At 37.3% G+C, this 13611-nt stretch overlaps 1 protein-coding gene across 2 annotated transcripts in view; it reads right to left on the bottom strand.

The window, feature by feature from the left end:
- The window catches only part of LOC113519588 (octopamine receptor Oamb), a 206433-nt gene that overhangs the window by 39865 nt on the left and 152957 nt on the right, over positions 1-13611 (bottom strand). For both annotated transcript variants that reach the window (XM_052896906.1, XM_052896905.1), the window contains exons 3-4: positions 12630-12828; positions 916-1058 (exon numbers count right to left, since the gene is read on the bottom strand). In XM_052896906.1, coding sequence (XP_052752866.1) covers positions 916-1058; positions 12630-12747 — 261 coding nt within the window. In that variant the 5' untranslated portion in view covers positions 12748-12828. The remainder of the gene's footprint in view (positions 1-915; positions 1059-12629; positions 12829-13611) is intronic.

The following is a 13611-nucleotide window of genomic DNA, read 5'->3' on the forward strand; positions in this document are numbered from 1 at the left end:
GTTGTGTTGTGTTGTGTTGTGTTGCGTTGCGTTGTGTTGTGTTGTGTTGTATTGTATTATATTGTATTGTAAAGTCTTCATTGCACGTAATTCAAATTGAGCACTGATAAATGATTTAATATACAATGGCGGACTTATCCCATAAAGGGATCTCTTACAGTCAACCTTTGAGAAGCTGAAAGAAAACTGTAGAATGCACAAGGGTAATAATCGTACAATTAAACTAAATAATACCCAGTTAAACATTGAATATATAATACAATAAAAACAGCTCTATATACCTATATATGTAAATAATAAAAGTACATGAATAATAATATAACATTAATACATAAATAAATAAAAACTTACACACATAAATACATATATATATACATACATACACACATACACATATATACACATATATTGTGGCTTCGGATTTGATCCAGGACAGGATCAATTTAGTTTTAAACGATAGTTACATTAAGCAATTCGGAGGTCTATCTTTAGTCCTAGAATTAAATTATAATTTAGTGATAATAATATTTTTTTTTTATACCACTGTGGTGGCAAACAAGCATACGGCCCACCTGTTGGATTTGGATGTGGATTGTTTGTTTGTACATAATAAGATTACCTACCCTATGGTTCTCTTTAAAAAACAAAACCAAGATTAACTGTATTTAAGTAGGCACAAAATCACTTTTAATTTTTTTTTTATAATTTTACTGTTGATTCGAAAAATTGTCTTTTGATAAGAAACTAAAAAAAAAAAAAATACTCGACAATAATAATAAAATAATCTTTCCAAATTTCTATAAACATTGTTTATTTAAATTTACTATATCCAAAATTAAATGGCCTTTAACATCTTTTATTTACGTTTCGTAATAAAAGATTGGCAAAAACTATATACATACTTGTATATCTTACCTCAAAAACTTCTCTCGTCGCAGAAAACGGGAGAACAGCAACGCCGACCAGCAAGTCGGCGACCGCCAGTGACACGATGAACAGATTGGTAACACTGCGCAGCTTGGAAGAGCATAGCACGGCAGCTATGACCAGGCAGTTTCCTGCACATAAGTAACACGATGGCATCAAAATTTAGGTAAAAACTGAAGCACTTTGTTAAAATCAGACATAAGAATAAGTACTGCAAAAAAATTTATTTTAATTTAAAAAAAAAAATGATGCATCAACATCGTCATACCAGCCTTTAACTGTCCACTGCTGAATATAAGCTTTCCCCTTCAGGATTTTGCCAGTAGTTGCCATGTTTAGCAGGCGGATTGGCAACTGCAGTTAGGCTTCAGAGATGTTTTAAGAAGGGCGCTGCTGCCCATTCCTTGCCCTCTCTTGATGATCTCTTATCTACGGGAAAGGAAGGGTTGGCCTATTCTATGCCAGGACCACGCGGTCATGAAAAAAAACCTTCGCGAAAGTTAAACTATTCTATTATAAAAATTATCATACGATTGGCGGAATTATCCTTTAATATACATATAGAGAAATTATGTATTTTTCATTTCTAAAAAGTCAGTATTTTGCTCTCTGAGTAGTTAAATTCCAAAGTCAGCTATGAAATGTGTTGTATAGTTGTAGCACATACGTGTAGAAATTTTTTGTAAGTTTTTTTTTAAATCACTGAAATGTGTATGTACACCTGCAATGCCGCTAGTGTTGTGGGTGATCATGGGTGGCGGTAGTCACTTACCATCAGGTGAACCGCATGCTCGTTTGCCCCCTGTGTTGTAAAACTTAAAAAAAAATTGCTGTTACCGATCCTGAAGAAACCTCTTTACCTCATTTTTTGAAGAAACCCATGCTGTAGTCTCTTGAAAAAATCTCGATAGAAAGCTCTTTTCTTAACCTGTACGTTGGTGGAAGAAAACGTCTTTGAAACCGCGCTGTATCCGTACGCGACCATCTTAGGTTCTAGGGTATTACATGTAGTAATGTATGTATGTATGAGTATGTATGGTTAGCTCTTTATACCTATATTAACTTGTACATTTATGCTATTTTGCTTGAATATTTACATTAATGACTATTGTTTTTTTTTATCTATCTAGTCATCTACATATTGATTTATTTTTAATCGCCCTATGAACGATAAGAACATTTCGTAGTCACATCAGATTTATAATATTTAAATATATTTAACTATATATTTTATATATTTAAATAAATTTATATGTTAATTATATATAATTAACATATAAAATAGTATAATGTCGAGGCTGTTTCGACGCCGAAGAAACGGCTGCTCACGTAATCCTGGAATGTGAGGCTGTGGCCCATCAACGTTTAGAAATCCTCGGAACGGTGAGGTCGCTCCGTGAGGCCTGTGAAGAACCCAGGAAGCTTCTGCGCTTCTGGACGGAGCTAGGTTGGCTGCACTAGCCACGACTCATACGCACAATGGCCCAAATGAGAGGCTAAGCGCGTAAAATGGAGTCCTTTTCACATTCACATTCACACAATATATAAAATTGTCCGTTTTATATAAAGTAAAAGGCGAGCTATTAGTATCGTGGGAATTGCCGAGCTGAGCAAAATTCCGGAGTCTCAACAATTACATAGAGTTAGCCTCTGTCAGTGTTCCGTACTGCTTTTCCCATGGGGAGTGGCCAGAAAAATTACATTCCCTTATTCCACCTTCCTCTTTCCGATATCCCTCCACGAGGATGGGCCAGAGACTACATCCCTACACAGTAGACTACCCACGCTCGCGTACAAATAAGTTTCCGAACTCCTACGTAAACCGTGCCGTGTTCCCATTACCCTTTAACTGGGATCCTTCAAACGTTGCATGAAAAACTACTTAATGGGCCGGCATAGTGGGTCATAATGAGATCATAATGGGTCATCCTTATCATTGAGAGGTATGAAAAATAGATGTTGGCCGATTCTCAGACCTACCCGATATGCACACAAAATTTCATAAAAATCGGTGGAAAGGGATTGTTAGTAATGGAGACTAAGAATCCCATTGCTAGCAATATACCCAACCAGGTCGATCTCCTCGCGGTTCTCCCTGGAAACTATCATGGTTAATTCCTGATGAATTCATCATGATGGGCTAACTGGCCTGTTTTCACTCTCACCACCCATCATAATGGGTCACCTTTATCATTGAGGGGTATTAAAAATAGATGTTGGCCGATTCTCAGACCTACCGAATATGCACACAAAATTTCATAAAAATCGGTAAAGCCGTTTCGGAGGAGTTTGGTAACAAACACCGTGACACGAGAATTTTATATATAAGATATATATAGATATCTAATTTTCACTAATTACGTTATTTCTGAGGATTGAGAGCAATGCCCCTTACTGGCTGTTATCAAGCGCTCCGTTCAATGTAAATTGACTACAGCCTTATGAATGCATAAAGCCATATTGCCGATTTGTAATTATAATTATTGCTTCTCACTGAGCTGAGTAATTGCATTTGAACAAGGCGTCTAGACGTTCGACGTTCTATATAACATATGCATAACAGATGGCGTTAGTGGGAGGTAATCAACCCTTATTATAGTTTAGCCTATATTTGTCAGTAAAAAAAAAATTATTTCACTACATTGTAAAGTGTAAAGTCCCTAAATCCCAAAGTAGGGGGAGAAGGGATTGTTAGTAATGGGGATAAGTAGCCCTATTGCTAGCAATATACCCTGTCAGGTCGACCTCCTCGTGGTCCCCCCGGCAAGCCATCGTGATTGATTTATTGTTAGATTCGTCACGGTGGCCTAACTGACCTGCTTCATCCTCACCTATCATCTATCACTGGTACCCCGCCAGTGTATATCGATAGCGCAGGCGAGGTTACCATTCCATTATCATCCATTAAAAAAAAAGCTTTCGAGGTAGGTATGAAAAAACCTGCAGTAAAGGAGTGATTTATTTTATTTTATTTGAGAAACAATATATACATATAAAAAACATACAAATCAGTAAAGTTTGCACAAGTAAATAGAACATGTTTAACGCTAGTTGTTTCCCGCAGCGCTGCCGCGTGAATCGGCGTAGAAAATATCCCAGCCAATTCAACTGATCGGTAAATTTACGGCATTTTATATGTGATTCTTTAGATTGATATAACTTTTTTTATTTATGAACCGATTGAAATAAAATAAACACTAAATGTAAAGTGGAGTAAACCGCAATGCATTAATAAGAATCGCATTCAAATCGGTTAAGCCGTTTCTGAGTTTAGCGTGCACAAACGTATAGACAAATATACATACAGACGAAAATTTGAAAAATCATTATTTTAAGTTCTATTAGATTCATAATAGTTTTTCTTATATATCTTATCTTCTATATACAGACAGATTAGACGGATTAGACAGTAATTTATTTTATTCAACTTAGAATAGTAAACAAGCTGACGGCCCACCTGATGGAAAGTGGTAACCGTCGCCTATAGACATGAGCAGTGCCATGGACATAACAGAGTATACTGTTTCGCTCATAATACTCCCATGCGTTGCTGTACCTTAGAACTCAGGTGTTATTCCTCTGTACCCTGTAAATTCACTGCCGTATCTCACCCTTCAAACCGGAACACAACCATGCAAAGACAACTGCTTCACGGCAGAAACACAAATGGGACATAGGTGTCCAAGCAAAACACCTTTTATACAAAGTTTCCCTCTGGTGATTTTATTTCAACTATTTTTTCAAATGATCTCGTTGCTACCTGTGTTTAGGGTTGAAAATTGAATGGCAACCCCGCCTGCACTATCTATGTATATTGGGTCATGACGCAGTAGCATTGGGTACTGTGAATTAATAATTTATAGTGCAGCCTATCTACGAAACATCTCGCAGTTTATCCGCGTGTGTGCAGGATTAATTCATTTATTTATTAATAACGTTAGAAATACCCGTTACTCGGTATTTCAATTGCATCAATTTATTTATTATTCACGTGGATACAATTTAGGTTTACCAGAGGGAGACTTTGTACAAACGTCGATCGCTTGGGTACCTCTGTACCATTCGTGTTTCTATCGTGAAGCAGTTGTGTTTGCATGGCTGTGTTCCGGTTTGAAGAGTGGGATATGGCGTGCATTTACTGGGTACGGAGGAATAACACCTGAGTCCTCAGGAACGGCACTGCATGGGGGGTATCATGGGCGAAACAGTATACTCTGTTATGTCCACGGTACTGCTCATATCTACAGGCGACGGTTACCACTTTCCATCAGGTGGACCGTCAGCTTGTTTGCCATTCTAAGTCGTATAAAAAAAGCGATTATCACTTTCTAATACTACTTCTTGATAAAATTTCTATGGAACCATATCTGTAAGTATATTCTTTCAGACAATAAAATAATTTCCCAAATTAGTTTAGAAATGACGGAGTTATGAGGTAAAAAACATAAAAATGGTCCAAAAATGGACAGCAGCATTCCTCTTAAAATATCATCAAAATTTCACCGCGTTTGCTAACTCGCCTACCAAGCTTGGCAACTACTGGCAAAACCTTTCTAATAAAGGAGGCCTATGTTCAGCAGTGGACAGTCAACGGCTTCTTCTTTTGAAATCGGTTGAAAATGACATGGAACAAAATCCTCAGAGCGTCCCTCACTAATATTTAGGTACCTCAGTACATCAGAGTACATTTATCTTCTTTAGGTCGCCGTTAAAAGTTCTATTTATTTTCATTTACTGGAATATTTATACGGCGACGCCGAGTGCCCACCGAAGTTACTTTTTCAATACAAACTTGCTCGGCTACCGTGAATTGTTAAGTTTGATCGATTCGCTCAAGTTTTCACCGCGGGAAATTCTTGATTACCTCCGGCTTATACGGGAATGTTTAACGGGACGTGGGTATGCAAAAACCTTTAATATAACTAGTTCGTAGTCATAAGATAAGGGCTGGTTTTTTTTTAATGGGTGATAATGAAATGAAATGGTTACCCGGCCCGCGCTATCGGTATACGCTGGCGGGGCACCAGTGAAGGGTGATAGGTGACGAAAGCAGGTCAGTTACCCCATCGTGACGAATTGCACTAGAATTAACCATGACAGTTTTCAGAGGGAACCACGGAGGTCGACCTGACAGGGTGTATTGCTAGCAATGGGACAGTTTAACCCTATTACTGATAATTCCTTTCTCCCCGGGTGGTTGTTTGATTAGAATTATTTTGGCCGTGTGGTCCCGGCATAGAATAGGCCACTCCTTTCTTATCTGTAAATGTCATAAAAGACGACTAAGGGACATCGAGGGATGGTCAGCAGCGTCCCTCTTAAAACATCTCTAAAGCCTGACTGCGGTTGTCAATCCGTCTGCTAAACGTGGCAACTACTGGCAAAACCCCCCAATGGGGAGGCTTATGTTCAGCAGTGGAGAGTTGAAAGCTGATATGATGATGATGACGATGATTTGATACTACCATAGAAGTCACACAGCCTTCCATATTAGCCATCAATCTCCAACTGTCATTCCGTCCACGCACGTTCTGCGATACGTGTTTCGCCTCTAAACGAGGCGTCTTCAGGCAAATTAATAGGTTGCTGCTCGGAGCACAGCGTAATGAATATGAAGTAAACTAATTTAATACGGAATCTTCATGAGAGAAAACTCTATCTATTGCCAGAAGAGTTATAAAATATCGATTCAGAATCAGTGAAGATATAGCGTAACATATATACATACAAAAAATATTGATAAGAATCTTCTCGTTTTGAAAAATACAATACAGTGAATCGTAATGGAAAATAAAAAAATCGAGGTTTTTCCAAGAGACTACAGCATGGGATTCTTCAAAAAAGAGCTAAAGAGGTTTTTTAAGATACTTAGATTATATAAATCGTTTAAAGGACAAGTCAAATCACATTTTCTTTCATTGTAGTTACTCTTCTCCATTCCTTTGTAATTTTTAAGATTTGTCATATTTTTGTGTGTCTATGTATGTATTTATATATGTATTTTGTGTGTATATATATATTGTTATAGTATGTAGTTTAATAAATTATATGTATTTGATATTTTTGTGCATTACATGTTTTTGTATTTTATGACGAAAATTATATTACTTGCGCCATATAATCGGTTCTCCTTTAACCAAAGGTTGTCTAAGACATTGAGCGATAAGACCGCCTTTTGTACCTTTATGTGTATATGTCAATCTGTATTTATGTTACTGTATTTCAATTTAATTATTCACTTGTCATTGTATATTTTTATTTATGGTGCATAAATAAATAAATAAATAGAGCATCGAGCCTCAAAAACGGGTCAACTTTCTGTCAGCTAATTGTTAAATTAGCAGACTCTTGTTTTTATCAGTATTCTATATATTTACGCATAAAATGTATCTCGTCGTATTATTTAAGAAATAAAATGATTATTTACGCATTAAAAATATGTATAAATTATAAAACAAAATAAATATAGAAGTTATAAAGGAATTACTCATAACTATTTATCACGAAAAATTGTATAAAAAAGTTGACTCGTTTTTCTCGAAGCATTTCCATGGAGACACTCTATGTATATAATTTAAGCCCTGGTTTTGCACGTGTTTATAGGCTATGGTAACCGTTTACCATCAAGTGGGCCGTATGTTTGCCACCTCAACGGTATAAAAAAAAACAGTTTAAACGCGACCGAGTAACAAACATACAAACGTAATAAAAACTTTCAATGTTTTTTAAATATTATTAGGAGAAACGCGATTCAGGAACAATCAGGGCGTTCTATAAAATGACACCGGCTGTCCGCGACACGCCGCGGGAAATATTGAAAAACTTCTGAATAAATAATCAAGCACGTCACAGACGCACAAAGACGCGGCGCGGCACCGGAGCAGGGGGGAAAAAGTTCCAAAGAAATATGAAATCGTAAAGCGTTTAATTGAATAAAAAATCTTTTTTTGGCTGAACCACCGGCTCGTCACTGCTGAATGTCGATCGGCCAGGTTAGGTATATGTTTAAAGTAATAAACTAAATGAGTCCTCAGGAATGGCAACGCATGGGGGGTATCATGGGCGAAGCAGTATACTCTGTTATGTCCATAGCACTGCTCATATCTATAGGCAGGTACCACTTTTCATTAGATGGGCCGTCAGTTTGTTTGCCATTAATTTGTATAAAAATAAAACAAAAGTATATTAGTAAGACGCAGCAAGTACCCTAGTTAGCGAACGGTGTTTTAACAGACTTAAAAAAAGTGTAGTGTACTTTGTACAAAATTCGTTTGTTTCGTCTGTTGTGTTTGCATGGCTGTGTTTCAGTTTGAAGGGTGGGATATGGCGTGAATTTACTGGGTACAGAGGAATAATACCTGAGTCCTCAGAAATGCAACACATGGATGGTATCATGGGCGAAACAGTATATTCTGTTATGTCCATGGTACTGCTCATGTCTATAGGCGACACTGTTTTATAAAAAAAGTCACTAGAAAACTAAAAAATATATTATGAACAAAATATATTTTCTTTTTATAATGTTACTTAAGATAAGATAGATAACGTGGCTCTATACTGAATTCATACCGACGCACGTACCTATTATGTGCTTACATATACCCTTTGTGCTCTCTAAAAGGTTTTACCATGAAGCATTACATTGTAAGCACAATTCTTTTACCGTCTGTAACGCCTCAGATCCCTTTATATGATTGACATAGCACAGGTGTCCGCAGGATCTTGATGGTGTTGTGTTCGAAGTCATGTGTTGATAGAGTATTTTTTTTTTATTTATTTATTCATTAGTACAAATATGTGTACATGGCGGATTTAATGCTAAAATCATTCTCTCCCAGTCAACCATAGGCAAGTGTCAGAATACTCGACTGCGGTACTACTAATTATTGATATACATACATACTAAAACTACATATATAAACGAATAAATATATATGAATAACAAATATACTTACACATATATGATATATACTATATTATACACGAATTTGGAATAATATAAAGCTGTTACTGCTCGGATAAAGATAAAAAGTGAGCGTGAACGCTTTTTTTGAAAGACGGTTTAGTCGGTAGTCTCTTAATGGCATCAGGAAGCGCGTTCCAGAGTCGTGAAGAATGTAGGAGAAAAGAGTTGGTTTTTCTTTAATAAAAAAAACAATTAATACATTAATAAAATATAATTTATAACATAAATATTAAAGTGATTTTGTTTCTTTAATTGTTATGTCTAAGGGTCCTGACTGCTTAATCTTAAGTATACACGTAGGTACTACATACGATGGACAAGTAAATAGGCTACTATTAATACCGGTCAATGCGAACGAAGTCGCGTGTAAAAGCTAGTAAAATATAATACACTTTACAATCAGTAATGATAAACATCGGCTCCACTAGCGTACGAAACCTCGAAGTACCCACATCAAAGGATATATCATCAGATAATGCATGCAATCTATAACTGCCCACATCCGTTTTATCCGGCATTCTACGTTCGAGTTTTATATAATATAGTTTCTTTCCCAACATATAATATATAATGGAGTTTATAAATAATATGACAACACACGTTTGAATCTGAAAAAAGAGATTTTTGTCACGTCATAAAAGAAGAAAGTTGCTATTTCTCTCAGACATTTTTACATGATGTTATTTTTTTTATACATCTAGATTGGCTTTACAAGTTGACCAATACGCCCACCTGATGGAAAATTCCGTCGCCAATAACATAATATATACCGTGGACATAAATACTCATACTTTTTTTGATACCCCATGCGTTGCCAAACTGAGGACTCAAGTGTTATTCCTCTGATGGTAAGTAAATTCACGCCATATCCCACCCTTCAAACCGAAACACAGCCATGCAAATACAACTGCTTCACGGTTGAAACACGAATGGACAGAGCTGATCCAAGCAATCGACTTTTTACAAAGTCCCCTCTAGTTTGTTTGACATCCCTTTTGCTTCGCTCTTGGGAAAACCTTCATTATCTTAGCCATTCTATATACTTGCATACACCCTCTCTAACTTGCCTACCTTGCTTTAGAATCATAATTTTCGTTTGTATAAATAAAACCACACCTTTGTACAAAAGTCGTTTGCTTGGGTACCTCTGTCTCATTCGTGTTTCAACCGTAAAGCAGTTGTGTTGGCATGGCTGTGTTTCGGTTTGAAGGTGGGATATGGCAGTGAATTTACATACAGATTGCGGATACCTGAGTCCTCAAGAATATCACATGGGTAGTTTCAATGGGCGTAACAGAGATCTGTTAAGTCCACGGTACTGCTCATGTCTATAGGCGATGATTACTGTTTTCCATCAGGTGGGCCGTTAGCTTGTTTGCCATTCTAAGTTATATAAAAAAGTTAATTATTCCATTGCTTACTAAAGCTCTAAATAGATAGTGAAGGCCATTTACCATTTGAATACACATAATGAGACTTCAAAATTAGCTTTCTCTGGTCGTATTCACGTTGTAAGGGTCCAAGTCTCCATTAGTTGATTAGTTGGCGCTATATCTCGTAGGGACGTTATTTCGTTAATACAGCGGAGACGGTGAAAATTGGAATCACAAATTTGTAGAAAAACTCTACATCTCTCAAATGGTTTTACATATTTATTTATTACATTACATCTACTGATTGAGCTTTACATTCGTCCAATACGCTCACCCAGAAAATATTCAGTACAATAACATAATATATATGAATAATAATAAATTTTTTTTTATACCACCTCACTTGTTTGTAAAACTTTTTTTTTATAAGCATACAAAATATGGTAAGTGGTTACCGTAGCCTATGAACACCTGCAATACCAGAGGGATTACGCGTGCGTTGCCGATCCTAAAGAAACCTCTTTACCCCCCTTTTGAAGAACCCGAAGAAGAAGTTTTTACCCGTGACTTTGCTCAAAGAACCGGGATGATAATAATAACGTTGGTTCACCAAGATATTGACAAGTAGCCTGTATCTTTCTTCATCCCAAGTATCACGTGTTTGCCAATTTTTAAAACAATTAATTGAGTCACTAAGACTCCAAGGCTTAACGAATACATGAATTAGTTTTTACCTTTAAAATGTTACAAGTAAAAAGGATTTCATTTTCGAGTTTCTTGCGAGTTCTGCATGTAAGAAAATTTCGAATCTAGCAGTGGAATCATAAAAAAAAAAAACAATTTATAAGAGTTTGTAAACAAACAAGAGGAGATACCAGAGGGAGACTTTGTACAAAAGTCGATTGCTTGGGTACCTCTGTCCCATTTGTGTTTCAACCGTAAAGCAGTTGTGTTTGTATGGCTGTGTTTCGGTTTGAAGGGTGGGATATGGCATAAATTTACTGGGTACAGAGGAATAACATCTGAATGGCAACGCATGGGGGATATCATTAGCGAAACAGTATACTATGTTGTGTCCATGGTATTGCTCATGTCTATAGGCGACGGTTACCACTTTCCATCAGGTGGGCCGTCAGATTGTTTGCCATTCTAAATCATATAAAAAAAAATCTATATAAATAAAGAATATTTCTAGTCTATTCTATTGCTAGTCAGACAAATATTGAAATAAAAATGAAATGACAGGTAATACGCGACCTATTCTCGAATGAATAATGACCCACACACTAGCAATATTCGATCCTAGTGTGTACATATTTTTTAAATGTACAACACAAGAGAATAAAAATAAGAAAGATGATAAATTGTTACTATATAGATAAAATATTAATATAACCGTCCGCAGATTTAGAAATTTTGCTTCAAACTATCTTCAATTACATAATAATCAATAAAAACTACAAATATCGATTCTAACGCCATCTAGTATGTCGTGTTTATTTTTGTTTAAGGACCAAACCACTTTAAGAATCGAAGTAATAATACAACGAAGGCTTGTACAAGTTCTCAGCGGCGCATTTTGTTACAAAAACAAAAAATAACTCAGCTCGCAGCGATGTAGCACGTGCTACGTACGAGTAGTAACGGATCGTTTGAGTACGTGATTGAAAAGTTAATAACCCATTTACTCAGGCTGCTCGCGGTGCCCATTGACCTATCCATTATGACTATCTGTTATTACTATTAGATAGTTTATCTACCTTCATGTTCTTTATGGGACAGTCGGAGAAAAACGATTACCAGTAAGTAGAATGTACGTAGGTAGAAATATGGGCGGCGGTAACCACTTGCCGTCAGGTGAGTCGCATGCTCGTTTATGAAAAAAAGGCGGTCAAGTGCGAGTCGGACTCGCGCAGCGAGGGTTCCGAACAAAATTGTCAAGTAATTTTTTTTTTGTGAAATAACTACAATTTTGTGTTTTTCGGATGTTTTCCTTTACTTGTGCTACATGACATTGCTTCTTGCCAAATTTCATGATACCTGGTATCATCAACGCGAAGCGCCCTATAGGTTTTAATTTCCTTTGTGAATGCCAAAAAATGCGATATGAATGGAACATTATATTATATGGCTGTATTTCTGATTGGGTTAATTTAGACGTTTGATTTTTCATTGCTTTAAGAGATTGCAGACCTGAACTATGATTATATATAATACGATATGCAGACGTGAACGATGAAGAGTTTCTTAGTGATAAGAAGCGAAATAGAGAGCTTCGACGGGAAACCAAAGGGATTATCGTAACTTTTAATGGAGCTGAGGTGCGACTTCATCACGTCACTCCCGGAAGGTCAGCTGCTCACCTGCGATGACCAGCACGTCGATGAGCGCGAGCACGGCTAGGCTCGCGAGGCTGGCAGGCTCGTCCCAGCGCACGTCCTCCAGCAGCGCCGCGCACGCCGACACATTCAGCGAGCGCATATTACGCGCGCCGCCCGGCGCTGCGCGCGGCCGCCCTCGCGGCGCATCGCCCGCGTAGCCTTATGTCACCCGCATTGTCTTCTGTTGGCAATTGAAAGAGGAGACTGTTTAATTCTTTTTTATTATAATAAAAATTCCGATTCCAATACTCAGAATAGCAAATAAGCTAATGGTCCACCTTGAGAGTTGTGAATACCTTAGAATATTCTATTACTAGATAGCGACTTTGTACAAAAGTCGTCTGCAGAAACAGGTGGGATCGAGGAATACATCTGGTACCTCTTCAAATCGAAATGAAGCAATTGTACTTGCACGTCTATATTTCGGTTTGAAAGTTGGGATGAGGCAGTGTCATTATAGGGAACGGTGGCTTAATAACCAAGTCCATAGGAATGGTATCGCATCACAATAGATATATTCTAAGGTTCAGCTTCCTCGGTCTAATTATACGTAAGTTAAACCGGTAGTTATTACATTAAAATATTATGTCATCATCATCATATCAGCCGTTAACTGTCCACTGTTGGGGGGGGGAAGGGATTGTTAGTAATGGAGACTGAGAATCCCATTGGTAGCAATAAACCCAACCAGTTCGACCTCCTCGCGGTTCCCCCTGGAAACTATCATGGTTAATTCCTGATGAATTTATCATGATGGGCTAACGGGCCTGTTTTCATTCTCATCGATCACCCTTCACTGGTGCTCCACCAGCGTATCCCATTAATGCAGGCGGAGTTATCGTTACCGTACCATTTTCACCCATAAAAAAAACTGTCCACTGTTTAACATAGGCCTCTCCCTATTGAGGAGTTTGGCCAGTAATTGCCACACTGAGCATGCGGATTAGCAACCGCAGTTAAGCTT

Source organism: Galleria mellonella, unplaced genomic scaffold (genome assembly GCF_026898425.1).
Source record: "Galleria mellonella isolate WM207_F2 unplaced genomic scaffold, CSIRO_AGI_GalMel_v1 utg35, whole genome shotgun sequence".
Classification (NCBI taxonomy): domain Eukaryota; kingdom Metazoa; phylum Arthropoda; class Insecta; order Lepidoptera; family Pyralidae; genus Galleria; species Galleria mellonella.